The sequence below is a fragment of the Larimichthys crocea genome, unplaced genomic scaffold (assembly GCF_000972845.2).
Source record: "Larimichthys crocea isolate SSNF unplaced genomic scaffold, L_crocea_2.0 scaffold288, whole genome shotgun sequence".
Classification (NCBI taxonomy): domain Eukaryota; kingdom Metazoa; phylum Chordata; class Actinopteri; family Sciaenidae; genus Larimichthys; species Larimichthys crocea.
Window position 1 is genome coordinate 326,251 of NW_020853787.1, and position 26,461 is coordinate 352,711.

At 41.6% G+C, this 26,461-nt stretch overlaps 2 protein-coding genes across 6 annotated transcripts; one reads left to right on the forward strand and one right to left on the reverse strand.

Moving 5' to 3' along the window:
• Positions 1-3: 3 nt before the first annotated feature.
• Positions 4-12,407, forward strand: LOC104937623 (OX-2 membrane glycoprotein-like). 4 transcript variants are annotated; one of them, XM_010753899.3, is made up of 8 exons: positions 4-181; positions 1,400-1,477; positions 1,568-1,681; positions 2,266-2,589; positions 2,957-3,286; positions 4,711-4,995; positions 6,007-6,108; positions 11,261-12,407. In XM_010753899.3, the coding sequence occupies exons 3-8, from the start codon at positions 1,612-1,614 to the stop codon at positions 11,263-11,265; spliced, it is 1,116 nt and encodes a 371-aa protein (XP_010752201.3). In that variant the 5' UTR covers positions 4-181; positions 1,400-1,477; positions 1,568-1,611; the 3' UTR covers positions 11,266-12,407. The 4 variants fall into 4 exon arrangements, with proteins under 4 accessions (XP_010752201.3, XP_010752202.3, XP_027131874.1 ...); XM_010753900.3 differs by having other exon boundaries at positions 1,403-1,477; XM_027276073.1 differs by having other exon boundaries at positions 4-173.
• A 4,938-nt stretch (positions 12,408-17,345) lies between these two features.
• On the reverse strand, positions 17,346-24,833 carry LOC109138879 (B- and T-lymphocyte attenuator-like). Of its 2 annotated transcripts, XR_003461894.1 has the most exons (7): positions 24,135-24,833; positions 21,398-21,952; positions 21,103-21,222; positions 20,982-21,019; positions 18,016-20,895; positions 17,783-17,884; positions 17,346-17,658 (listed from the first exon to the last, which is right to left on the reverse strand). XR_003461894.1 is itself a non-coding variant. In XM_019260518.2 (6 exons), exons 1-6 carry the CDS (start codon positions 24,238-24,240, stop codon positions 20,557-20,559), a joined length of 972 nt encoding a protein of 323 aa, XP_019116063.2. In that variant the 5' UTR covers positions 24,241-24,824; the 3' UTR covers positions 19,328-20,556. The 2 variants fall into 2 exon arrangements, 1 of the variants encoding a protein (XP_019116063.2); XM_019260518.2 differs by lacking the exons at positions 17,346-17,658; positions 17,783-17,884 and having other exon boundaries at positions 19,328-20,895; positions 21,398-21,442; positions 21,629-21,952; positions 24,135-24,824.
• Positions 24,834-26,461: the final 1,628 nt, after the last annotated feature.

A 26,461-nucleotide genomic window follows, 5' to 3' on the forward strand; every position in this document is an offset into this window, starting at 1 on the left:
AGGAAGAGTCGCGGCTCTTTCCAGGGATCAGGGATTTGAAACCGAGGCAGCAGGAGCTCAACACAGTTCAGTCGAAGTTTTAAATCAATGAACGCCGGATTAGTGTGCGCCAGTTTAACATCACCTGGAGCACGGAGAGCATCTCCAGTCCTGTCTGTTGTGGACTATCATCGGTCAGTGGGTGAGTTCGATGTCTTTTTATCATGAAAGACGAGTTTGTTTGTTTTTTGTTTTATTTTTTAGTTTAGTTTATCAGTTAATCCCGGATTGACAACACACGGTTTGTGAAGTTTTGCTCTCTTAGAAATCACTTTTAACTTTTATTTACTTAACTTTGACCTTTTCTAGAAACATTTCTGAACCGCACTTCATATTTTTCACATTCACATTTTAGATTGTAACTATTACATGTAACTTTTCTGTTCAGTTTTTATCTTTTTTTTTTTTAATGATTTCATGTGTTAAACCTGCCAGATTTACATCCGCAAAATTGGCTTATTTTTCCCCCCCTTCTTGCTTTAAAGGATCAGACATGTGGGGAAGTTTTTTTTCAGCTTGTCTGTTTAAGAAATCATATCACATCTGGTGAAAATGTTAAGCACACATCTGGATCTAGAGTTTATGATTTTAGGTTGCCAGCTCACCTGGATAAGTTCTGCTAGTGTGTGACCTCCAAAGAAGAAGCAACAAACTCCTTGAAGCTCACATTAGAGTTTCCCATTAAAAGATGATTGATTGAACCTGATTCACTGTGGCCAGTATAACAGCCCACTGTGGCAAACATCAGTGGCGCTTTTTGTGATTTAAGTGTTGCCCAACAGGAGCAGGCTGCATGTTTGAAGCCAGATGTTTGGCACTGTAAAAGAGCAAATAACGCCCATAAAGCTCTAGAGGTCTGGACCTGGTCTGTCTTGTGGTTTAAGCGGGTTTCTCTTTCCAGACACAGTCCACTTGTAGAGTCAGATCAAAGGCGAGGTCCCCGCTGTGCCCACCTTTTTGTCCGGGATATAGATTTATAGGCACCTCTTTCATTGTCTTGTGTCTCACTCTCATGTTGTGCTCACCTTGATGACTAATGTCTCCACGTCATCATCATCATCTGAGCACTATAATTGCCTTGTGGTTGGATTTCAGGTACCGATTTTGAAATCCCAGGGTTGCCGCGGTCTAGACGTCAAAGTGGCAGCTTGTTTTGTTGCCTGACGATCTTGTGTTTACCCAGTTAGAGTGCATGCTGTGCATTAACATGAAATTTAGACCACAGGTGATGTTTCCCGACTTTCTAGACTAGCATCAGATGCTTAAAAGTCCCAAAGAAGAGTGTGATCTCTGTTGATGATGATGAGATGATGCTGTCATTGTTAATGTCATCCTCTGGCTTCATGTTTCCCCGTGACAGCAGACCAGTAAGATGCAGCTACGACTGTGCTGACCAACAGCAGCTCAACAAGTCACAACACTGGACAGCTGACAGAGGGTACATCTGCATCACAGCCTCCTCATTCACGCTTGTTTTTTTGCTGCAGTTTAGAGGATTGGACTCTCTGATGGTGTTTTGTGTTTGCAGCTGCAGCCTGGATGTGATACTGGGTAACCGTGCTTCAGTGTGCGATGTGTGGACCTGCCCTGCCCCTGTGTCTGCTGCTCTGGATAGTCGGGACGGCTGTTTTCAGAACTCAAGGTACGTTATGCATGCACACAATCTTGACAGTGATTGGAAGTAACTTCATACTTCTACCACACAACATTTGAGAAAGACACGGTGACAAGATTTTGCATGAAAAACAACAACAATTAAAGCAGTGCTTTTAAAAAATGAAATCTCTAGTGGTCATAAATTTAATTCAATCTTCTTGTGAAAACCCAACGTAGGGATGATGCAACAAAGAAGGGAAGCTGGACTGATGATTTATTTAAATATTAACAACTTACAGCATCATAAAATGTGGTTTCTAAGCTTGTTTGGCTTCTGAACTCTGACAAAGAAGTGCCTAGTTGGAGCTTCTTGTCGTGTTAACACTTCCACAAAATACATTTTCCCCTTTAAACTTCTCAGACTGTCTCATTTTGACAAGTGTCTGAGGCCCAAAAAGGTAAAAATATTAAATATTTCACATAAAAGCCTTACTCAATAATCATCTCCCAAACTCTCAGATTTATCTTGTTACTTCCTCTAAATTAACATAATGTTTGTATGTTGTTGTCTTGGTACTTCCATTGCATTTTGGCAAAGTCTTAATTGGATTTTAATGTCTTTGAACTCAGGTGAAGTCATCGCTCTTGACCATCTGAATGCAGAGGCAGGTCTTCCCCTCCTCCTCAGCTGCAACATCACCACGGCACCGAACGACAAAGTCAAGCAAGTGCGCTGGTACAACAGGCACAACAAGATCCTCCTGGCGTACGAGCAGAGCGTCCCGGTCCGTGTGAGCCATCAAGACCCCAACGTGCAGCTCAACGCCTCGCACAACGACGCCAGCTACATCACCATCAGGAAGGTTCGGCCCAATGACGAGGGCTGTTATCGCTGCATCTTTGACGTTTACCCCACGGGTCAGCAAGAAGGCAAGACGTGCGTCAGCGTCACTGGTTAGTCCACCATGAAAGATCACAGCTTATCAGCTCCTTAATTCAGTTTTCATGTTTGTTTGGGTGCAGCACTGGAACTGTTGTTCTTTTTTCCGCAAAGATAAAACTTTGGTTTTGCAGAGAGTGTTTGCTTTTTTCTTACTAGACCTCTTAGGAGACAGGAAGTAGATTTCTTTGGTTCAGGTCCCAAACCAGCAGGAGAGAAAGAGAAAGACCACCCACCCGGCTACCCTTGGCGCTTCCTGTTGTTACAATTAAACATGCACATACACATTTTTGTGACTCCTTCTCTTTCCACAGCTTCTGCACACAAGTCAGGCCACATTGCGTCTTCATTTTCATAACCGCAGCTTTTCCTTTGCCCCAGGTAAAGTGCACCTGGATGGCAACAAGACGGCCGTGAGCGGGCACCCCGCCACCCTCTCCTGCTGGTACAGCCTCCCCGAGAGGGTCCAACAGGTGCTGTGGAGGAAGACGGCCGAACAAGGCGACACCACCACCGTGGCCTCCTACGCCAAGCACGGCCACCAGAGCATGGCGGATCAGTTCGTGGGTCGGGTTAGTTTGAGCCGAAGCCTGGGCGACACCCAGCTGACCATCCAGCAGGTGAAGACGGAGGACGAGGCGTGCTACACCTGCGAGTTCCACACATATCCAGACGGCACTATGAAGGCCACCGCCTGCCTGTCTGTTTATGGTGAGCGCCGTCTCTTTCCTATTTCCCGTTTCCATTTTGGATCATCCATTTAGGTGACTAAAGTATTTCCAGACATTGTTCTGAAGTCAGATAAAGAAAGAGCAACGTCGAAACGTTTTTGATTCGCTCCACGACTCCTTGATGTCATTTTCTGGGAAAAAATTATGCTACCAGGATGTCACTGAGCTCTGGCTTCCCTCGGATGATGTCCAGACCATTTTGAAGCTCAGTCCTCTAACCGACCTGAGGCCTGGCTGCTCAAAAAGCCACCTGTAACAGCACCTACCTGTCAATCAAAGCGTCCACGCTCTTAATCCTGCATAACTTTAAGCCTTAATATAATGTGAACAGGTGAGTTGTATATAAATTCACCCTCAGTACAGTTGTCATGAACGGGGAAATTAGCTACAGAGACCAAAACTGTTTTTTGTACCAGGCTGTAAACATGTTTATTTCTGCTGTGAAACATGGGGACTTATGGAGACTGACTCACTTCTGGAGCCAGCCTCAAGTGGACGTTAGAGGAACTGCAGTTTTTACAGGTGTAACTTTATTATTTAATGTTGATTTATTTTTTTTATTTACGCCTGCCTGGACCTTTAGAAGGACCGCATGCTTTCACTCTGTACAGCGGATTAGTTTCCAAAGATCTCGACACATAGTGGACTGGAAATATGCTGTAGGCTAAACGGAAGTGTGTGTGTGTGTGTGTGTGTGTGTGTCTGTGTGTGTCTGACATAGCTCAGGAAAGGAAAGGGAAGCGTTGTGTATAAACATAGCCCCGAGTTGAGATTTACTCTCCAGTTGTTAAGCTACTGTTCTGACCCGCTTTTGTGTGTCGGCGCTTTCGATTCCCTCGCCAGCACTTAACCCCGACTTGCTGTGCCAGCGGCGTGCAACCCGAAAGGAGTGTAACATCTCAGATTTTTCTGAGAAGTCGTGAGCAAACCAGGAGTGTGAGCCAGTGGCTGTTGATCTTCCTGCCTGTGTGATAATGTCGACAGAGGGAGGGGTGTCACCGAGGAAGGGAAAGGGGTGATTAATTCTGGGAGAAAGCCCAGAGGATGAGTGGTTCAACTGTTTCCCTAGACACAAGGCCTTCAGTGTGTGTGTGTGTGTGTGTGTGTGTGTGTGTGTGTGTGTGTTTTCTATGCTCTGCTAAACAAGCTTTGTCTTTACAGATCCACACACACAAACACAAACACACAGAGTTCGTAAAAAAGCTGCTTGGCCTCTGTTTTCTGACAACTTGTGTCATTGTGTCCTCGGGGCAGATTGACAGGCGATGTGTCTCCATCTCCATTATCAAGGCAAAGGAACAAATCTCTGCTTTCTGTTGCCTGTATCAAGAAGGATACATATTCATAAGATGATATAATTATAATATTAATAAACACAATTTTTCCTCTCTCTCGTCTTTCCAGTGTTACCTAAACCAGAGCTGAGCCATGCGACCTCGTCCCCAGGAGTCACCGAGGCAAACTGCACCGCTCAGTCCCGACCGGCCGCAGAGATCGTCTGGAACGTCGTCGGAGACAACCGGACTCTTGGACCGCCCATTTCTTCTGCCTACGACCAGGGCGACGGCACCACCATAGTGACGAGCACGCTGCTCTTCCAATCGGGGCTGCTCGACAAGCTGTCCGTCAAGTGCATCGTGCACCACCCGGGTCTGAAGAAACCTCTGACGGTGTCCCTCAGCCCAAACGGTGAGGAGGAAGCCTCGTTCTGACGGGGGTTTTATGAGTCGAAGAGCTGTGCTGGGAATCAGTGTGAGGAAATCCAAGAAAAACAGAATATGATAAATATGTGCGCATATGCAAACTTAAAGATCAGCAATCAGCAGTGAGAGGTTTAAGCTGACGAGTTTGAAGGAAGTAATGAGGTAAATAAAATAAATAAATGAATAGTATGGTTAGTGATCCTTCGACATAAATGATGCACTTAAGTAAAACTTTGAGGTACTAGTACTTTACTTCTACTACTTCATCCTACGAGCTATAGTTTCAGATAAAGTTGGTTTCCAACCCGTACAAATAACTGATATCTTTGAGTTGTTTCACCAGACGTTTCTCCTCTAACCTTCAAACAATTTAACAGAACCTGTGTCTTAATTCGGATACCTTACGTTAGTACACTTTGAGGTACTTCCTGCTGTTTCAGCAACGGACGTTGTTATCGGAAATGACGATTGCAACATTCTTCTTCGCCGAATTGCATTAGCGCCAACACACAGTCCTGCAGGAATGTCTAATTAGGCACGATATGTGAAAGCACCTTTTTATTTAAAAAGGATTTAGAGAAATTAACTTTTTAACAACATATGGCTGCAGAAATCTGCTCTCTTTAACTATAAGACAACTAAACTCTTATAACTAAGCAGTGGTTCGTGGATTAGTGGGTTTGTTTGTGATTTTTGCAGGTACTCATAAAGTAAAGATTTTATTGACCCTCAAGGGAGAGAGAGAGAGAAACTAGCCACCAGTACTGTCTTAAAATGTCAAAATCTCCTTCACATCCTTTGGTGCAGAACAAAGACGGCTTTTATTTTCCACTTGTGTGTTTTCTCAGCTATTTTCATCACGGGTAATTATGGCTGCTTTGATGCAGCATACGTTCATTTTTGTCTCCTACTGCATCACCTAACATGTTTAGTCCAGATGTCGTAAAACCTTTAAAAACATAAGCAGTGTTTAAATGTGTGTGTTTGTGTGCTGTAGTGGGTCCGGCCATGGTCATCCTCCTCTCGGTGTGCGGCGTGGCGGCGGTCCTCCTCCTGTGTTTGTGTGTTTGTCTCTGCAAGTGCTTCATCTGCACTGACGGTGAGTCCGAACTCTGCAGCTCTCACATGCCACAAAAGCCACAACCTTTTACTCCTTCAGGCCACGTTCGACTCATCTCGAATGACTTTACAAAATGTATTTACAGGTTTTAGGGTCATTTAATTACAATTTGATTTCCACAGTGAAATACCAGTGTCTGTGGCAGCCGTATGCATGAAGGGCATGCCTCTTGTGGTTTTTCCAGAGACATTCTGGGAAGCACAAAGTAAAGCAGAGCATGTCATCAGAAATACTGTAACTCGTGTTATAGGAGGATCTCAAGGTGGATTTCCCCTCGCCAGTTTCAGTGCCCCAGTAGCTATAGCTGTGGGTGATTCTCTGAGGAAGTCCTCATGTTATAGAGTAACACTTTATTCCAGTAAGAAGTAGCATTTCAAGATGATACAGTCTTTGCTTTGCTTTATTACAGGATATCTATCATGGGAGAAAAACATTCAGCTGATATGCAGTGCGTTGTTTATCCTGTGGCCTTTTGTGCTTGCCAAGTTTGGAGTGTCTCCAGTCATTGCAGTGATTATGATGAATTGTTCACATTTCTTCTGGTTGCATAAACAGAAAAAGAAAAAACATCCTGAGCCCTGACAAACCAAACCACAGAGAAGACAATCCTGTCAGAAAAAGATGTGCTTAAAGCTGCTGGATCACATGGCTGGGAGTAAATGAAAGGGTCCCGTGTAGTGACAACAACAACACAATGAATTATCGCCCATCCCTTCAGCTCTGCAAAGCTTTGTATCATCTTTCAGCTCCTTGTTTCGGTTCTCAGGCACTCAACTTTGTACACAAGACCAATTTAGCAACCTGCTGCTGAACATTTACCATATTTAGCAGGTTAAAAAGTCAGATGTCTTCATAGAAAGTTGGTGGAGACCAAAAACTGAGCTAAAATAAGAGTAAATATCGTACTTAACTTCATCAGATTGCCACAAACATGGACTGAATCTTTTGGGCGCGTAAATAAGAGTCTTACTGACCAATGTAGAGATGTTTTGTAGGATAGATAGGAGGAGGATAGCTTTGGAGAGATGCTCTGTGATCTCGCACGTCATTGTCAAATGGCCGTTTCAATCTAAAAAAAGCAAGATAACTTTGATTAGGCCAATGTGCTATATGGAAACATCAACTGAGGGGGGCGTAAACATGAGAGTCGAGGCTCAGAACCAGACTGTAAAGCTTTGCTTGAAGAAAGCCTGAAAAAAGATCAAATCTACAGCTACATTTAACAGTACCAGACGTTCAACTGCAGCCCAGTGGTGCCCAGCAGCAAACTGTAGGCCCTGTTGCAGACAATATGCTACAGTCAAAACCAAAATTGCAACGTTGTCATCGACAATATGGGTCTATTGCATCCAAAAAGGTCTTTCAAAACACACACACACACATATAAAGAATATTCTCTTGTTTTATTTGTTCTGGAGAAGTTGTGGCGTAGGTGCATGAATGTCACCAAGCCACGAAAAGCCTCACATATCTCTGACAGTAAAGGGCAACTCCCTGGGCTCACAGTTACTTTCCACACAGAGGTGTCAGGGTGGACACTTTAGTCATGTGTCATCAGCACCCCCTTGACTCCTATGGCACCTTTCCCACAATTCTCTCCGGGTGTCGCGGAAACCGTGCTTTGCCAGCGTAATGTGGCGTGCATGGACTGCTGCCCACTTCCCGCCCTCTCTCTATCATAAATATTCTGCCCACTGTGGAGAATCAGGGCTCACGTTGGTGCTTCTACGTGCCAAACAAAAGTCATGGCCGTAGAGGAAGAAAAACAAAAAGTTGGAGCTCGTTTCTCAAGGTCAGGACGGTCCCACGGCTACTCTCCATTTGGCAACGTCCAATTTAGCTTGCAACCAGAGAAATCCCAATGAACACAGTTATTATTTGATATTTCGGTCTCACCTTAATGGACCATAAAGGTTCCTAAACAGTCCACAAGTTCTTCCAGAACAATGAGTTTCCTAAATATACCTCAGTCAGAGGATTCATGAGTTTCCTTTTCCCTTCACTTCCTCCTTGTCTTTGTTTTCTTGTGCGATAAGAAAGCAGAGGGCACATACGCCCTCTTTCCTAACGCCTTAAAGATGCGAACCCTCTGACACATCGTCTTAATTCCTATATTCCTCGTTGCCTGATCGCAGCAAGCTCCAAAACCAACATTCGCCCACATCGGTGGCACACAACAAAGGCCTCAATCATGCTGTTGATTTAAGAGTCACGTCTCTAAATCATGAGACAACTTAGGGACAGTCTTGGAACTCTCAATTACTATATTTGCATGTGATTGATAGTGTTGTGTTGGACGAGATCTTGCTCAAGTATCTGTGGTCAGATTTCAGCGTGGGATATCCTGAATGGATCGCAGCTGGGTCTCTGCAAAAAATAGATTTTTCTCAGCATTTTTTCTGAGACTTTTCACATTGCTTCCCTTTCCTGAGTGTCCTTGCTTTCCAACTCCGTGGATCCTGATCAGAATAACAAGTGGTTGTGCTGATTGTCTTGAGTTAGCAGCCAGAAGAAAAGGCCCTCTCTCTCTGTCTAATCCCTCGGACTGTGGATGAAGACAGACAATTAGGGGCCTGGAGGAGGGAGCGGTGACACGGAGGAACAGAGTCCGAAGTTGAAAGCTTGCCCAGTTGATAACAAGACCCCCTTCTCACACTCGACTGTACAGACACACACACAGACTGTATTTCCCAGTCTTGGCCTGGCTGCGATGTGCCAGTAACATAGGCTTTTACTGTGACGTGATTCAGATTGCTGTTTTAAGGGGAGAGAGCTGTGATGCAAAGCGTCTGAAGTCCTTATTTGGAGGCGATTTGATTCGTTTTGTCATTTTAATGATAGCTCACAGAGACTGTTGGCAGGGTTGCACGTCTACAATGAGTATTAACACCAACACTGACCGGTGACACATGATGAAAGTTCCAGCTAAAAGTTTGGTTTATCCAAGTAACAAAAATATTTTCTCACTTGCTCCCAGAGGTTTCACAGGTCCACAGATGTTTCATAGGCATTGAAGTCTGATCAGCTGGTATTGCAACACTAGGATGAATAATCCTGTTAAAGTCTCTCTGAAACTTTTTTTGAAGCCCTAAAACTTCATAAAATCGAGACAAAAAAACGAGTTATACATTCACGCATGCCGACGACTTCAAACCATGAAGAAGAGCAGTGGGAAAAACACAAAAACAGAGATTTCTCATGTGAAATAATGAAGAATAACTCATAAATTCAATGTATTGTTTTGTGTTCTTGGAGAACTCATTGCTTAGAGAAAGCAGCTAATTAAGAAAAAAACCTTTCAGGGGCTTGAATGTCATTTTGTATTGAAGTGGTGGCACAAATCACACAGCAGGGCAAATACTGTAAAAACCAAAACTATCTGCAATGCTCAGATGTCACTCAGGAGTTAATTATAATTTGGGTATCAATCAAAGCCGAAACACATGTTGCAGCTCTCAGAAAGTGGAACTAGATGTTGACAAATAGCTCGAGTGCATCTGAGATGTTGAGCCGCAGAGGAACCCACAGTTGATGGCCTGAAAAGTTGTGATGTCTACGGCTGAAGGTTGAACCGCGAGCTGGCCACAGAGGGTTTTGTGGTTTCTTCTGAATCGGTGGGCGTAAATCAGCCTCTGCCTGCTTCAATCACGGCTGGGAAGGTCTGAGGTTCTTCCAGTAAAAATCCTGTTGGTCTATTTGTGTCCATTTCCATTTTTCTGGGTGGAGATGTACAGACTATAGGGTGTTGCGGTGCCACAGCTACAAGGTCGAGAAGTTAACCACAGATAAGAGGCTTTTATTCATGAAAGTAAATGTTTTCAGTGGCACCACAGGAAGTGAGGGGGAGTGACCACATCCGGTCCGACACACAAACACAGTCTGACCTTCGAATCATGAGGACGGTCACATGAATTTCTCCTCAGAGAGAAGAGGAGCACACATGTATACACCTGCTGCTCTGCAAAAAGCTTCAAATGAATCGTTTTCTGTGTCGATTGATTTTTCCTAAGTTGACTCGTCGCTCTTGCTCTAATTAGTTTTTAGGCTACACGTGTCGATTCAGCTTCAAAGCTATAGATTTTTCTCTAAGTGAGCCAAGCCAACGTTAAATGACTCACATTGCTGCCACATGTACATTGAGGTGTGGCAGGCATTTCATTACGGCTGAGGAATTCCTGCAATGCTTCATTATTTTGGACCCGAGTGGGTGTTTTAGGGGACTCAGACGTGCATGTGCTTGCCGTGTTTATTTTTGCATTCTTGTGTGGGGGCGTTTATATCAAGTTAATTACAACCCCAGACCGTGACGTTGTGACATTTCTGCCTTGAGAAACTTTCACTTTTCACTGGGCGTTTCTGCGGACACAAAGAGTATTGATTTTGTTTTCTGCCAACTTTCAGCTCATACCATGAAGAGTAAAAGTAGGTAATTGGTGCAACTTGTGAGAAAGTGAGAAACTTTAGCAGCAGTCCAACTTTCAGCTTTTTATTTCACCAACAACTAAAAGTCAGTCCCAGATTTACTCTTGCCCTTCAAATTCCTGCTCACTCTCCCTCTCTTCCTCTTCTTAGCTTCCTCCATCAGCATCCCCTTTGGTCTCTTTACCTCTGTCATCATGTCCATAGAGGCTGCTGAGTCCAGTTACATTGCCCACTTGCCCAGCTCCTGTTCTGGCACGACATTGGCTCCACACCACGTGCCTGAAAAACCTCCTCCTCTTCTTCCCGGTGGTTCAAACAAGTTTTTATTAGAATAAAACCAACTTCTATCAAACCTTTAGCTATAAATAAACCAGAACTTAACCACAATTGCTTTACATGTAGTTTTCGTGGCTCTATGAAGAAGAAAAGGGTTCCTTTTTTTTTGTTGGTGCCTTGATCCATCAATCATCAGAGATAATGTTCATGTTTTTACCGATTAATGGCTAAAAATACTAACAGAAATGTGTCAGCTTCCCAAAAACCTGCTGTCCCCGCGGTTCTCGACCTGTTTCTGATGAAATCTCAGGGTTATGCTGTCAGGAAAAGGGTGTCACAACCTGACAGGACATGTGGGACAAAATGTGGAAAGTTTCTCAGGACAAAGCTGATCTAACTGTGTGCCTCTCTCTCTCTCTGTTTTTCTATCCAGACTGATTTGGAGGTCGGCGTCACTGCTGCTTTGATGAAGGTCCAGCGGAGCTCTGAGCCTGACCTAGCTGCTCAGCACCGTGCCCTCCAGCTCAGCGTGCAGAGGACGGGAACAGAGCCTTTTTATACAGAACCGAGCCAACACTGCTGGTTCTGCTCTGCTAGTAAACAGAACTTAACCCACATTATTTCATGCTAGATATTAAACTCACAGTAGAACAGTTGATGACTGAATCCAAATGATTGGAGCCGTCATGGAGGTCCAGTGTGTGTGTGATAAGTTATATACTGTATATATTTTATAAATGTAGGTTGAGTTTGCTCAGTTTCAGGCGTTTTTGACTAATAAAATCTAAACTAATGTAATCTAAATTTAAATAAACCAATACATCACTTATCAGTGATCAGTTTCCATTCAAAACAGCAGAAATATTGCCTTAAAATCCACGACAGTCATCAGATTGTAACTTGTAATGTGGAGAAAAAAACCTTAAAGGTCAGCTGTGTTGTGCGCCACAAGTGCCTGATTGCCGTGGACCTCCACAGTGTTCACCGCGGCGTATTACGTCACATAGAAAACCCTCTTATTTGTGGCTGTCGTATAGAGAAGAGGCATGATTAAAAGGGTGCCGTGCCAATTTTGACTTACAGTAAATCCCAAAAAAAGAAGAAGGTTAAAATCTGACTTTCTAGTGAACCAGCCCTGTTGTGACTCAGACTGTGTGGATGGTTTGAGTGGAAACGTTTGTCATTTATAGCTGTCGTGGTGTGTGTGCGCGGGAGAAGGGTGGTCGACCTCTAACCTTCTTACGATGGTGTGAACTGTGGTTAACACCGCCCGAATGATTCCTGTGAGTGTGTGTGTGTGCACGTCTGTGTTTTTGTGCATTGTTGTACAGTATTTGAGCTGAAGGGAGGCCTACATGGGCTGTGTACAGTATAGATAATTTTGTAGAGCCTCATTTATCTGGAAAACATATTTTATTAACGATTAAAGACCGCTGACAGGAAAGTTATCTGTATATAAAGATGCTCATAAGGTTTGCCTACAATGAAGTTAGCTACTTGAACAGTATTCACTTTTTCAGTGTCAATAAATGGATAGATGTCTGTACCGGTGCCGAGAATAAACCTGAAACTTTATCTGCTATTGTTTCCCTGCCTATTTTTGCTGTCTGTATTTTGGACTTATTGAGTAACAATACGAGATGTTACCACCTCACTGGAGCTTGGAGTCTTCTGACATTGTTGGGTTTTGGTGCATGAAGACTGTGGGTGGTACTGTAACCTCACCAGAAAGTTACACAATAGGAAACTCATTTCCTCCTCAGCCCACTCCAGTGACTTTACTCGTACGCTCTCAGACCCTGCGAGTGGCACAACTTCGTCTTTGTACCTATTTTCTAAAAGATTTATGACTAACAGTGCAATTATTTAAAGCTCGAAATAGCCTGAAGAAAACACACTTCCAGTTGTTTCAATGAGTCGGTCGTGAGTCACGGTTTCACACCAAGATAATGATTTGAAAAACACATTAAATGATTAAAGCGTGGCATGAATTCATCCTAACGTCCGCAGGAAGCAATCCGTTTAATGCTCCATAAACCTTTTCTCGTGGGAGGTTAGTGATTCCCATCTAGAGGCAGCCGACTTGTGCTGTTGCCAAGGTTCATCATGTGTAGAACAGTGTTAATTTAATAATTTGATTTCTAAAAACAAACCGACAAAATCGGTTTTAAGTGAGAGAGCACGGAAACTTGTGCAGTTAGGAAGTCTGTCTGTGAGGTAGGTAGTGAATAAAATGTTCAAAAAGTAATTAAAATGAATGCACGAGTGCACCAGCATTGGATAAATGGAGATTAGTAGTTTAAATGTCCAGCAGTATGGATGCAAAACTGACTAAACCAATGTAAATATTCACATTTAACAGATATTATAAGAATCCACTGAGACTTAAATAACATCCAGACTTGGGAAGGTTTATATTTAGTTTATTTAGCTGACGCTTTTATGCAAAGAGAAAGACAGAAGAATCAAGGTACAGTGCATCAATAAGTACTGTGACACTGTAGTGTTGGAGAGGAGGTCCTCTCTGGAGAGCTGGAGGTCTTCAGGAGGCAGCAACAGGGAACAACAGACGAGAAAAGTCTGGATTGCCTTAAGCGTACGGGTCGTCGTTCATTGGAAAGATTCTCACAATCCATTTATACTTGAACAACATCCAGTCTAAAATCACTTCAGACATTTGGAACATTGTGTCAAAAGGTATACTTGAGATTATGGGACATGGATTTGGGGGTAAGTTTAGGAACCAGTGATTTAAAATACTTCAACCCTTCTATGCTGATCAAGGAACCTTCAATGTCACCTAGAGGCTTAAGAAGTCAATATAGAGATCTTTTTTTTGACGTGAAATAGTTGGGTCAACTTAGCTGTTACCAGTCATACTAATAAAGGTTCAGTTCCATTTAGTGCAGCAGAGATTTTCCAGTGAGCCGACATACACCACAGTGGCGCCCAACATCTCAACTGGTATCACCGGTAACGCTGATCTCACTGTTTCACGTCAACGTGGCTGCCCGTGATAAAGGTTTATTGTTTAAAATAAGTCGTAGTTATCAAGAATTTTCTCTTTTTAAAAACTCCGACAAGTTTTTGATTGAGAGTGGTTTGTTTAAAAAAGGTTTCCTTGACTCTTTTTCCTGTTTTCAAACTGAACCCCGTTGTCTGATTTGGACTGTTTCGTGAAAATAAAGACTAACAGTTTCCAGAAACCTCACAAAGACAGGAAAGGGTAAGTATTTCCTTTGTAATTTGGAGGCACTGTGTGGCATTTGACAGATTTATTTGGATTATTATTACACTGATGTTATTAAAGCAAATAATCTGACGATTATTGAAACGTTAATGCTTATCCGGGGGAAACTGTGTGACAACCTTAAGTGGGCTTCACAATAAAATCACTGGGTGTACTTTTGTTTTTGTTTTTATGTTTATGGAGTCGCACTGATGGGAAATAATGATTTCACTAATCACTCACCTACTTTTTAAAAGAGTTTTAAATGTTTTGTTGATCTCTACCAGGTTCTATCACAAAAATATGACCTGGGTTTTGCTTTTAAACCTCTAGATGGCGACATTTTTAAAGTTTTTCTCATCCCAGTGAGCCTTAATTATTATTTTTTACACAGTTTCACCAATTCGACTGAACCAAGTTAACATTTTGAAGAAGCTAGCCCAAGACAAACAAGCAGCTAAATTAAAACAAACCAGAATATGAGGGAAAAGGAAAATCCAGAACTGGATCCAGAACTCCACATCACACACAAGTTACACCTGCAACCCACGGAGAATAGTTAACAGTAAATCCCAAGCCTGTATTGCTGACTCTTTTGCTCCGTGGACCCTGGCTGTCGACAGCTCCAAATAAGCAATATCCAGATATGTTAGAACCCATGCCCGAAAAGAAAGCGAGTGCGGAGGTTTCCACCGAGTAGCAACCAGTTTTTTTTTGCAGCTGTAAGACCAGCCAGCAAAACTCTTCTTTCTGACAGGTCATTCAAAATGAGTGTGGAAGGCAAACAAGGCAATTTGATCTTAAACAAATTAGAGAGGTTTATAGCAACCATCTTCCAAAAGTCGGCCACTGGGATACGCTCCCAAAACATATGAAAGCACTTTGGAAGAACACAAAGTACACATAGGATCGCTAATAACCTTCATCAAATGAAGCTTCCTAGGAGTTAAATAAACCTTGTGTATATAGTTAGTGATCAGGGTTACTAGATGATAAGCCTACACCAATCCACACCTTTTAGCTGTGACGGATGTTAACATCTAATAACAGCTGGAAACAGCCCCGTACGCAACTTTTCTTTACTTCCTTTAAGCCTCTCTACCCGTCACAGGGTGGATGGTGGGCGATGCAGTAAGTTGGGTGGGGTGCATTCATGTTCATGCAAGTGTGTGAATGAGCATGAATGCCACATTGTGCAGTCAGTGCAGCGATAAACATCAGCTCTTAGCACTTTCAAAACCACAGAGACAGACCACAAGGCTCCACGTGCTTCATGCAGCCCCCCTGCAATGCGCGTCCACCTCTTTGCTATCACTGTTTCACTCTCTGTTCGGTCTACGAATCAGTTTTGAAGTGTGTTTTTGGCCCTTTAACCAGCTGCAAACTACTTTCCTTTGATACAGCTAACCTGTGATGATAAGGGTCAATGTGGTTACAGCTTGGTCGCCAATAAAAATCACAAATTCACCCCCTGAAATCAAGAAGAACAAATGTTAATTCATGACACAGGCAAAGACATTTTTATTGTCTGTAACAATCATTTCTGAATGTGGTTTCCTGATGTGGAAATGAAAAGTGTAATGACCTTTAAAATTTTTCACAAGGAGGCCGGTGATGATATTTGGTTGAGTTTTTTTTTTTGTATTTTGTAGCTGGTTTCGGTCTGAACTGAAAGGTGTCGTTTCCTGTATTCAGGTTGGGACAAGATTGCTCTTGTGACGAGCTAAAGTGTAACAATAAGAAGGTTTTTCCCAACCAGACATGTGCTTCAACGCGGTGACTCATAGTGAAATATGGCTGGCACCTTGTCGGGATTTACACTAATTCATTGTCATGTAGTTTCAGTTAAAGTCAACTATGTGTGGAAAATCACCGAAATCACCCTGCAGCAGCATTAGCATCTTAAAACACTGGAGTTATGTGATTGCACCTGCCTTTGTCCATTTGAATATTAAGCTCTGCATACTCAACAGACTTCTGATACCCACCAAATTCCTCAGTAAGCGTCCAGTAACCATGTTAGCAATATCTACTTGCTGGATCAGCAAAACAAACAGCTACCTTATGATTCAGTTATATTTATATAGCGACGATTCTAGAGCAGGTCTAGACGGTGCTCTTCACATTATTATTTACAGGGAGCCAACAATACCCACCATGAGCAATAACTTGGCGACAGTGGCAAGGAAAAACTTCCAAACCATGCTCATAGCGGCCGTCTTCTGCGATCGGTTTTTAATGTGAAATAGGTTAATATGGATGGATTATCTTTAAGTTAGGTGACGTTACACACATTTAAGTGCCCGTCGAGATGATTTGTAGTCATTCAATGATCCTCTGTTGGTGTTATCATACACAGTGGTCCCTCATTTATCGCAGGGGATACGTTCTAAAAATAACCCGCAATAAACGAAATCCGCAAAGTAAGTTTTACAATTATAATACATGTTTTAAGGCCGTAAAACCCCTAACCACACACGTTTATACACCTTTTTACACGCATTGTGTACAGTACTCCCTTAGTTAATCAGAACGCAGAACACAATGCACGTTCATACTGTACAGTACGCTGTAAAAAAAAAACAAACATGCAAAATTACACTAAAAAAATCTGCGAAACAGTGAGTCAGCGAAAAGTGAACCACGTTATAGCGAGGGACGACTGTACAATATTAAAATTTTAGTGAGCTAACGTGCTAAACTAAGACTTGTTTGCATTTAGCTCAGTGCTTGGCCTGTTCATCCACTAACTAGTGTTGAACTTGTTTTGCTGCCTGGTTGTCATTTATGGACATTTAAATATTTAGTGAATCTTAAAGATCACATTTAAACATGATTCCTTCAACAGTTTGGTGAAATCTTGGAGGTAAGTTTACATTTTGGTTTCTTTACTGTAACACAGCTTCCAGCCTTTGTCTTTACATGTTTATGTGACGTGTGGTTTAATTCTGCTTCCTGTCTGTCAGTCGACAGCCTGTCTGCTCCCAAATGCACAGAGAACAAGATACAGTACCCAAGAAGTGAAGCTGCTTCAGTCAACATAAATTAAAAAAAACAGAGAGAGCACAAAGAACAAAGGTGCAAACACAAACACACACGTACACACACCAATACAGGCAAACAATCAAATTTAAAAGAGGTGTCTGCACCGGATGTGTGCACAAAGATTGTTACCTGTACAGGAAGCAAAACTGTTCACCTGTAAACATGTTACATTCTGCACACACGGCGGTTTCTCACATAAGAAATTTGACTTCTATACTTACAGGAATTCAGAGGCAGTGAACAGTGAACACACCATTATTTTGTCCAAAAAAACAAACAGTTTATTTCCATTAAAGATCAATCAATAAATCCCAAAGCATATCACACAAAAATAGAAAAACAAAGCAGCCAAAACATGAATAGATACATTCAAATAAGTCCATGAATAGGGTTTCTGAAGCTTGAAATGAGTACTATAACATGTTTTGATATGAATCGTAGCTCTAACGTCTAAAGCATCAAATCAGAATCCGGGTCGTTGTCATAGATATGACGGCTGGGAGGCAAAGCCTGATGGGAGGAGGGCACAGGGTTTGGATCTCCTGTGTCTGCGGATCCTTTTGGGGACATCACAAGAATTTCTCATTAATATGTATTGTATTAGATATTTATTCTGATTGCATTGCGGTATTTTAATCACGGTAAGAAAATCTGAACAATTACTGTATGTAAAACTCTCACCTGAACAGCACTTCATTAAAAAACATATTAGACTCAAGAAGGACAGCACGGCACCAAAAGTACGAAGCCAAAATATGGTGCTGTAGTCCATTGTTGAGCTCTCTGCAAGATAAAAGACGATCTTTTAGATCCAACAATAAAGAAGCATTGATGCCTGTAAATGTAATTCATGTCATCGGTGGGCTCAACCTCAAATCTTCAGTCCGATTATTTGTTGTAAAAAGATCACTCACCTTGGACGGAGACGGTGATGGTATGGCTCACAATGCCTCCAACACGACACTGGTACGTTTTTGCGAAGATCAAATATAATAACCCCTTGAAAGGGGCAAAAAATTTCCACTCTGTTTTCAATGCAACTGTCACTTCCAACACTAGCCCTAACCCTAACCTCAAGTTTATAGGAAGCTATGGGTGGTGAACTTCTGCAGAAACCAACGGTGCAAAAGTTCTTCCTGAAGGCGAGCTTCAAACTGGGTCACGCTGGTCTTTAATTTAAACTTCACATTTTGTGTCTACTGCGGAAAGAAAATTACAAAACAAACTACATATTCGAAACGACTAGACAACTCATGACAACCAAAGTTTAGAACATTAGCTCGAATTAAAAGAAATAGATCACAGAGCTGCAGCTGTAGCTGTGACCATCAAACTGAAAATTCAGGTCAGGAAGTTATTTTTGGCTTGTTTGCGGTTGCAATACTTTTTCTAGCTTAGGTTCTTTTCTGACTGCTTAAGTTTCCATTACTTAATGAGCCAATGAACTCCAGGTCTGACGATCATAATGGCTAAATTTCAGTCAAAGGAACAGCTCCAGCGTCGTTAATAAAACAATTAGTCCATGTGAGCTTATGTAGTGCCCTCCTATGTTTGCATACTTTGTACCAGAACACAGTTTTCAGAAAAATGTGTCACTTATATCGCCTTAAAATAGTTCCATAGAAGTTCGAGCTAATATCTTTCATCACCCGTCTATACATAATCATTGTTTGCCCCTTGTGGTAGCATCAAAGCTTCAACAGTTATTCATGTTGAACCCTTGTTGGTTTTCTTTCGTTTTTTCACAGAGCCTGTACATTCACGGCATAGTTCTTAGGAAAAAGATAAAATCGCACCACGTTTGGTGCGTTCAGGAGAATATACATGTACGCAATTTACCTAGTATATTGCAAAACATCATTCACAAAGACCTCCTCAGATGTAGTGATGTCGAGAGAATAACAGAGACTTACTACCTGTTTCCCAACTCGAGGAGAGGCAGCACTAAGATGGACACATGAAGAACAACCAGCCAGTTTCATGAAGAAAACACCTCAAGAGTCAGAACTAATAGTGTGTGACTGCTCTACATACTACAGTAAACACACACACACGCTTCCTGTTTGTGATTACTGTGGTCTTTGGTGCCGCGTACCCCCCTCAACACATCACAGTGCAAAAGAGGGACATTTTTTGCCACACGCAACTTTTTTCTGAAGCTTTTTGGGGGTTTTCAGCAACATTTTGGCTTCCTTGGTATCAGACTGATTTACAGGAACAGAAGAGTGAGTCATGATTGATGGTATTAGATAATGTTAATTCAAATCATACAGTTATAGATACACATTCTGATTGCACAACACGATGAGATTACATTCTCCATTAGCCAGTTAAAGAAACACAATCATTGATTCGTTGAAGTTTGTCGAACACAAATATACAAAAGCTCAGTAGTCATTCATCGTCACAAACTCAGTCAATATGATGCAGGTTATGTTAAAGAAAAAAAGAAGTAAATTCAAGTTATGGGTGTGCATCAGCACAAAGATCACAAACAAATCCATGTGGGTTTGTAAAAACACTGTAAAAACACAAAATTTGCTGCAGATTTTCCCACTTTTATCTCATATTGTCAACAAATCCAATAAAACCACCAAAAAAGTCTCTGATTTCCCACGCCGTCTGTTGTCCTCAGGCACAAACACATTGTTTCTTATTGAAGAACTTTAACAACACGGCATACATTCTTAGTTTCACGTTTAAATTTCTCAAAACGGCCGAGCACTGTCGCTTTTAGCAGAAGTTACTCAAACTGGAGTAAATAATGAATTTGTTGGGGATGAATACACATTTCTTGTTTGACTGGATATTTACAGCTGTGTGTGGAATTGGCTCGAAATAAACTAGTGTGTGAGTGAATGAGTCATACACTGAGTGACTCATTCACATATTTTTTGGAGCCGTATGACGTATAAGAGATAGAGAGATAAGATTTCTTCAATAACACTTCCAAGTAAACAAAAATCCTTTTAAGTACCTTTATCTTTATCTAAAATTGTGAGCATAAAAAGTAGCCGAAGGGGGAAAATTATGATTTCCATAATTCTCTTGTTGCACCTATTAGCTTACACCTTTACCTTTTATCATTCATTCTTGTGGGGCATTAGAAATCTAGCATCTAGGTGGTGTTTTGTTACTTTGCCACACAGAACCGTTGATTTTGCTTCCCAAATTGAAATGTAGTGGAAACCACACCCCGATGCAAGCCACCACAGTGTTGGTTCAGCTTCCTCCATTTTAATTCGCCACGCCTAGAGCTCAAAAAACTTCCAACAATGGTTTCGTCAAACTTAAACTTGAGCAGAAGTCCATCGATCAGCCAGTGCAGGCGTGCAAGGCCTTTAAAGTATCAACTGGATTGATGTCACGAGTTTCCTGTATCCTGACCCCATGCTGTAAGAAGAAGTCATTGTATCCCCTTTTCATTCCTGGGATGCACCAGTTTGAAATAGTCTCTAGTTTTTTACGCGGATTGCCGCGTACTCCGAACTCTCCTCCTGCGGCCTCCGAGGCCGAGCAACAGGCCGAGCTGCAGCCTGATGGTTGAGGGCAGCGTACACAACAGAACCCTCTTCCTCCGCCGTATTCCTCTGTCTCCCTCTGCCCTCTTTGACCTTCCCGTAAAGGTGCTCATTGTCCTTTGGTGTCGGCAAGTCGTTTGGCTGCGAGGGTGAAGGCGTGGGTGTCTTTTTCCGGGTAGATCGCCGAGACAGCGGCTCAGAAGGGCTTCCTCTGGGTGAAGCCTGGAGGCTGTCGTGTTGGAAGGGATGTTCGACCATGGGGATCGCCATGTACTGCAAACATCCAAAAAAAGGGTTAAAAGGTTTGAAGGAATAAAGATGCAACGAAGTGAAGTATTTGAAATGTATCCATGTCTTACCTCATTATCAGTTTGCGTCTCTTTCTTCTTTGATTTGCCTGTTATGACATTTTGGTGAAGTAAGTTACAGTTTTCAGAAACAATACCACGTCCTTTAATGCATGTTTAACCAAATACTCACTTTTACATCCATGCAATGATGCAACAGATATAACTATAACTATGATGACGAATGCCAAAATCCCAGCAGCGAGGTACACGTACATCAAAATATCGGGTTTGTTTTCCGAATTGATGCTATCTGCAAGAAGAAAAAAAAAGGAAGTTTGACTCAACATGTATTTAAAACTAAGTAATAAAGACCATAAAAAGAAAGAACAACACATGTTTAGGATCCAGATTAAAACGAAGGCATGTGGAATAGCAGCGTCACTGCGAAACACTATGTATGTATATGCTATATGAACGTTTCTTACTTGTGTCATTCTTCTTTGTATCATTTGAAGGCACATCTAAAACATCTAAAAAACAACAGAGTCTTAACGTCTTTTTGGGGGTGAAAATAACGAGAATGTTGTCAGAAATGTTTTAAACTTACAAACCAAAACGCTGCACGGCATTTGTTTATTTATTATTCAGCTTTACAAATGAGAACGCAGGTTTCTTGGCTCAGTATAAATGTGTTAAATTATTGAAACTTCACTCACCATGGACAGAGACGTTGATGCCATGACTCACGTCGACTCCATCATGACAGTGATACACACCTGAGTCACTTTTGAGTAGGTTTTGGAAGATCAAATATGATATTCCTTCTCCAGCTTTTAAAGTTTTCCATTCTGATTTAATGTGACTGTCACTGCTGAAATTGACCGGGACGTTCGTCTTCTCAACTTTATACCAGGAGATTGTTGGTGGTGTATTGTTGCAGAAAATAAAGGTGCAGTTAATCCGAAGTTGTTCCCCAAGGGAAGCTTCATAAACTGTGCTGCGGCGTACTTTAAGTACAACTTCACAATCTGTATCTTCACCTGCAAAAAGAAAAAGACAGAATAGGTTAATTCATGCATGGCTGTAATGTAGTGTAACATTAGATATTAGATTATTCATCGAGCCAAAGACCTTTTTAAGACACCTTTAGTCCTCTGGGGTCAAAAATCTGCCTGATTTGACTGTTATTTAAAGCATATAGTATAAATTGTGTGTTACACTTTTAGTCTTACTTCAGTCCAACCAGTTACCACAAATGTTTCCCATCGTTTTGGAACTTAGGGGGTTAAAACCACACTGAATGTAGTTTAATATCTCTTACAGCACCACTTCCCAACCTTTGGTTTCTGACCCTCATTAGGCTTTGTTAAGGCTTCGTGGAGGGACACAAGTCTTCGATTTTAAGTGCTATATCTTTATTTCCGTGAAGAAAACTAAATGAAACTGCCGTCTTAAAGTTCAGATTATTATTTAAGATGTTAAGAAAAATCTGACAGGATGGGGGCACGATGAAGACCTGAACACAAGCTGTATTCACCTTCACTCCATGATAAACAGCCTCGTCCTGCATTGGAACATTTGTAGTTCAAATTGCACACCGTGATCAGTTAACGAGCTTCCTGTATCTAGCAGCAGCAACAGTGTTAGCTACAGGTGTGATGTTGGGTGTGATGGTGCTGACAGAAAAAGGACTTAACACTGTTGCAACAATCCCACTTTAGTTTAACGTTTACCATTAGCCTTTTTGAGTTACCTGCAGACACCCTGAAGAGAAAGTCGAGTTGGTACATTGGTTACAGGACAACATTTGAAACACACATTCATACAAATACTTTCTCAAGTCCCAACATGTGGAAATAAAACAAATGAGAAGTCAATGTGATGGTAGCCTGTGCATGAAACCATAAAATATTTTGTAACGAGTGGAAACACAATTTGCATGATAGGGAACTGAGAGTGAGTTTCACCTGAAGTCTCGAGGGACGGGGGGGAACCTTCAGACCCACATGTCTGAATTTCACATCTTACAGACCCTGATTTACTTCCATTACATTGCTTTACATAAATCAATTACATCTGCAACGTTTGCGTGCACGGATGATGAGCCTCATTTAAAACAATCTCACTACATCGCCATCACCTCGCCTCCCTGTGACAAACACGTCAGCGAAATGCCTGACTCTTCATGAGCGAGAAAGGCACACATCCCTGTTCTTGGAGCTCTGTAACAAAGCACTTTTCATAGAGGAACTGGAGGAGTTCAAATCTTCAGATGCATGATATTCAAAGGAGATCAGTACAAGAGAGAGAGAGAGAGAGAGCGGTGTATCAAGGCAACCGTCCATGGCGCCATCTTGGTCTGGCCACCCATATACTGTATTTAAGCTATATTATATATATTTAAGCATTTAAGCTGTGAATACTGGTATTTCAGGGAGTTATTTCGTGTTAGAGCTGACACTATCTGCAAGTAACACCTCTGGTTTAATAATAACACTAAACAAACATATGAATCATGTTTAATAATACCTACTCTGCCCTCAGACCACAAAGAAACATTTTAGGTGCCAGGAAACCACAGATTGTACTTCTAGATACATGAATGATGCAGTGGTAGGCCATTTTTTTCTGTTCGAGGAATAAGAATCACACCAGTGGTTTTTGAGGAGGGAGGACAGGACACAGGCGGGAAATTGTAACAACCATCAAAATCAAGTAGGCGGACGATTTATAATCCTGAGTTAGTTGTTGCTATAAAAAAAACTTTCTGCCTCTTTAATGTTTGAATAAAAATCTCTAATATTTTCCCCGAAGCTCCCACACGCGTGAAAAACACCCTCCCGTTTTGGAAAAAAACAACCGAAAGTAGCATCCGAAAACGAGACCAACAGATTTAGTCAGTGAAATTTACATACTTTAAAGATAAGTACACAAGGAATAACGATATCTGTTACGCTTTTTACATCAAACTGAGCCACTTGTTGGGTTTAAAAAGGCGACTGAACGGCAAGTTTTAAATCTAAATCCTGTGCGGACTTGACATGAGAAATCAGGCCTCCATCCTTACCAAAGAATCTGGATGGTGGTTACTCGTAAATCTAAACGAGCTGACTCTTTAGTCTGAAAAGTCTGATTCAACAACAACATCCCAGACCTGCAGAGGAAGGAAAGGTAATGCTACAAAAACACTGCGAAAGCACAATATTCAGAAAAATGACTTACTGTCAGCGTTCATGGTGAGAAACAGCACTGCCAAGATGGACACATGCAAGATGGTCCAGCAGTGGTAAGGCCTCATGATGGGAACACTCAGAAAACCTGCCATCATCTTCCAGTCACAGAAAATCGAAGTGGAGAATGCTCCTCTAGGTTCATTGTTATTTCTTTGAAAAAAAACAGAGAAGTTCTGCCGCTGAGGTTGACATGAGATATTCAGCTACATGCTGCTTCCTCTTTCTACTCTCTGTACACTCCCTTCCTACCTCTGCATCTTTCCCCTTTAAAATAGGGGCGGTGAGTGCAGTGGAGGGGAGTCGAGGTTGGTGGGTGGTCTTGCTTCTGCAAGCATTGCAGGTCCAACGTAGCCAAACATCTCCGGTTAAGGGAGTTCCCACAGTTTCAAGCAACGATCCTGCTCCAGCACAGCAGAAAAAGAGATGTCACACAACTTGTCTTCTCATTTCCGAGTCCTCTTTCAGTCTGCGCACCTTGACATCAGCTTCATCACTTCTTCTAGGCAGTGTGTGGTTCAGCCTGTTCAGGGTGACTTCCTCTCCTCTCTCCTTTCCTTTCATCGTCACCATCTGTGTCTCCTGCAAACTTGTGCGGCCCTGTGCACAGCACTGTGGTTTCAGACGGGGATATACACCGTACTAAAGAGGAGCTGTGGCCTCTTGAGCTTGTAATGTAAAAATCTGTTGATGTTTGCGCGTGGTTGAAGTCAAGCTGCACCATCAGGACTGTGCAGTGCTTAGCTGTTGATGAGTCAGCCTCATTCAGGTTTTTTTTTGTGCACATCAAGTTCACTTTAGTTCTCAGAAGCGTTTGGCCTGTGAAGACAGATGAATAGTGGCTTCTGTCTGAAGATATGAATGAGCTGTATTATGGGAAATGTAGAGAAGACAAAAAGTCAGTACATGTCAGGGTCTGCTTCTTCAGTTTTCAACTATTTTCCAATTGTAAGTCTGGATAAATAAACACAGTGAAGCTAAAAATGGGGGAAAATACTGCAATAAACATGTTTATTGGATTTATTGTATCTACCCAAATAAAAGTAAATCAGCGTTAGGAACTTCCCACGCAGAATGTGACATCCCATGCAAAAGTGCCATGTGATGAACTGCCAACTCGTCCAGGGTGTACCCCTGACAAACATCCCTGTCCTCTTAACTTTGTAACAATGCACTTTTCATTGTCGTTTCTTCTAGAAACTAGTGAAATTGAAATCATCAGATGCAAGTGTAGCATTGAGTTAACACCTCTGGTTTAATAATAATACTGAACAAACATATGAATCATTTTTAATAATACCTACTCTGCCCTCAGACCACAAAGAAACATTTGAGGTGCCAGGAAACCACAGATTGTACTTCTAGATACATGAATGATGCAGTGGTAGGCCATAAGAATTTGTCTTAGAATTTATTTTCTAAGAAAATATGTAATAATGCACATCACAGCACATACATAGAGCACATCCTCTATAGTTTAATTTTGTATTATTATTACTGATGCATTTAACTAATTTACCAATATTTTACATCTTTACTAGTTGAATTTGTATAACTGCATCATAAGTAGAAGAAAATCTGTTGTACTGGAATTTTCTATCCTTAGGTTACACGAGGTCACGTGTGGGCCTCAAGGTCCTCAGCATGTATTAGTTGTTTGTCTTTGGTTGGGAACAGTAGGTGCCACCATATCTCAACACTGTGGTGGCCAGGGTTAAAGAGACCTGTTGCTGCCTTCATAGACATAATAGATAGCTTGCCGTTGACGTTCCAATCTGCGTAAACAGACATCTGTGTCTCCAGACTAGAATATGCTGACAATAACACCTCCATGGGTAATAGAGTTGAGAGTGTCTCTAATTCTCCTTGGCAAAGCATCAATAAATAATACAGCATAAGACATCAGAGGCTCCTGAACACTTTCTTCCTTCCTGACCTCACCATTGACTTCAGCAATTTCTCCACAACACTTATCATCTGTCACTGAAATAGTAGAGTTACTTCCCACCACTGGACACTCAAATGTTGTGTTATTTAATGTAAAAGTGCAAATACAAACTTTTAATTATTGTCTCGATAAACTCGGGATTGGAGCAATGAGACATTTGGAGTTATTTAACATGATAAATAAACTTAATATTGGTAAGAAATAAACGCTATATATAGATGCTATATATCAATATATTATGGATAGATCGCTCTAATATAAATACAAATATATTAAAAAATATATAATAATAGTATTAATAATAATAACATAAAATAGTATTAATATATATTATACAATAATATATAAGATATATAGATATATTAATAATA

Coding starts and splice junctions, on each gene's coding strand:
- LOC104937623 (XM_010753899.3), top strand. CDS start 1,612: ATGTGTGGACCTGCCCTGCCCCTGTGTCTGCTGCTCTGGATAGTCGGG. Junction 3,287..4,710: donor CGCCTGCCTGTCTGTTTATG/GTGAGCGCCGTC, acceptor TCGTCTTTCCAG/TGTTACCTAAACCAGAGCTG. Junction 4,996..6,006: donor GGTGTCCCTCAGCCCAAACG/GTGAGGAGGAAG, acceptor TGTGTGCTGTAG/TGGGTCCGGCCATGGTCATC.
- LOC109138879 (XM_019260518.2), bottom strand. CDS start 24,240: ATGATGGCAGGTTTTCTGAGTGTTCCCATCATGAGGCCTTACCACTGC. Junction 21,020..21,102: donor ATCATTGCATGGATGTAAAA/GTGAGTATTTGG, acceptor ATGTCATAACAG/GCAAATCAAAGAAGAAAGAG. Junction 20,896..20,981: donor AGACGCAAACTGATAATGAG/GTAAGACATGGA, acceptor GGATGTTTGCAG/TACATGGCGATCCCCATGGT.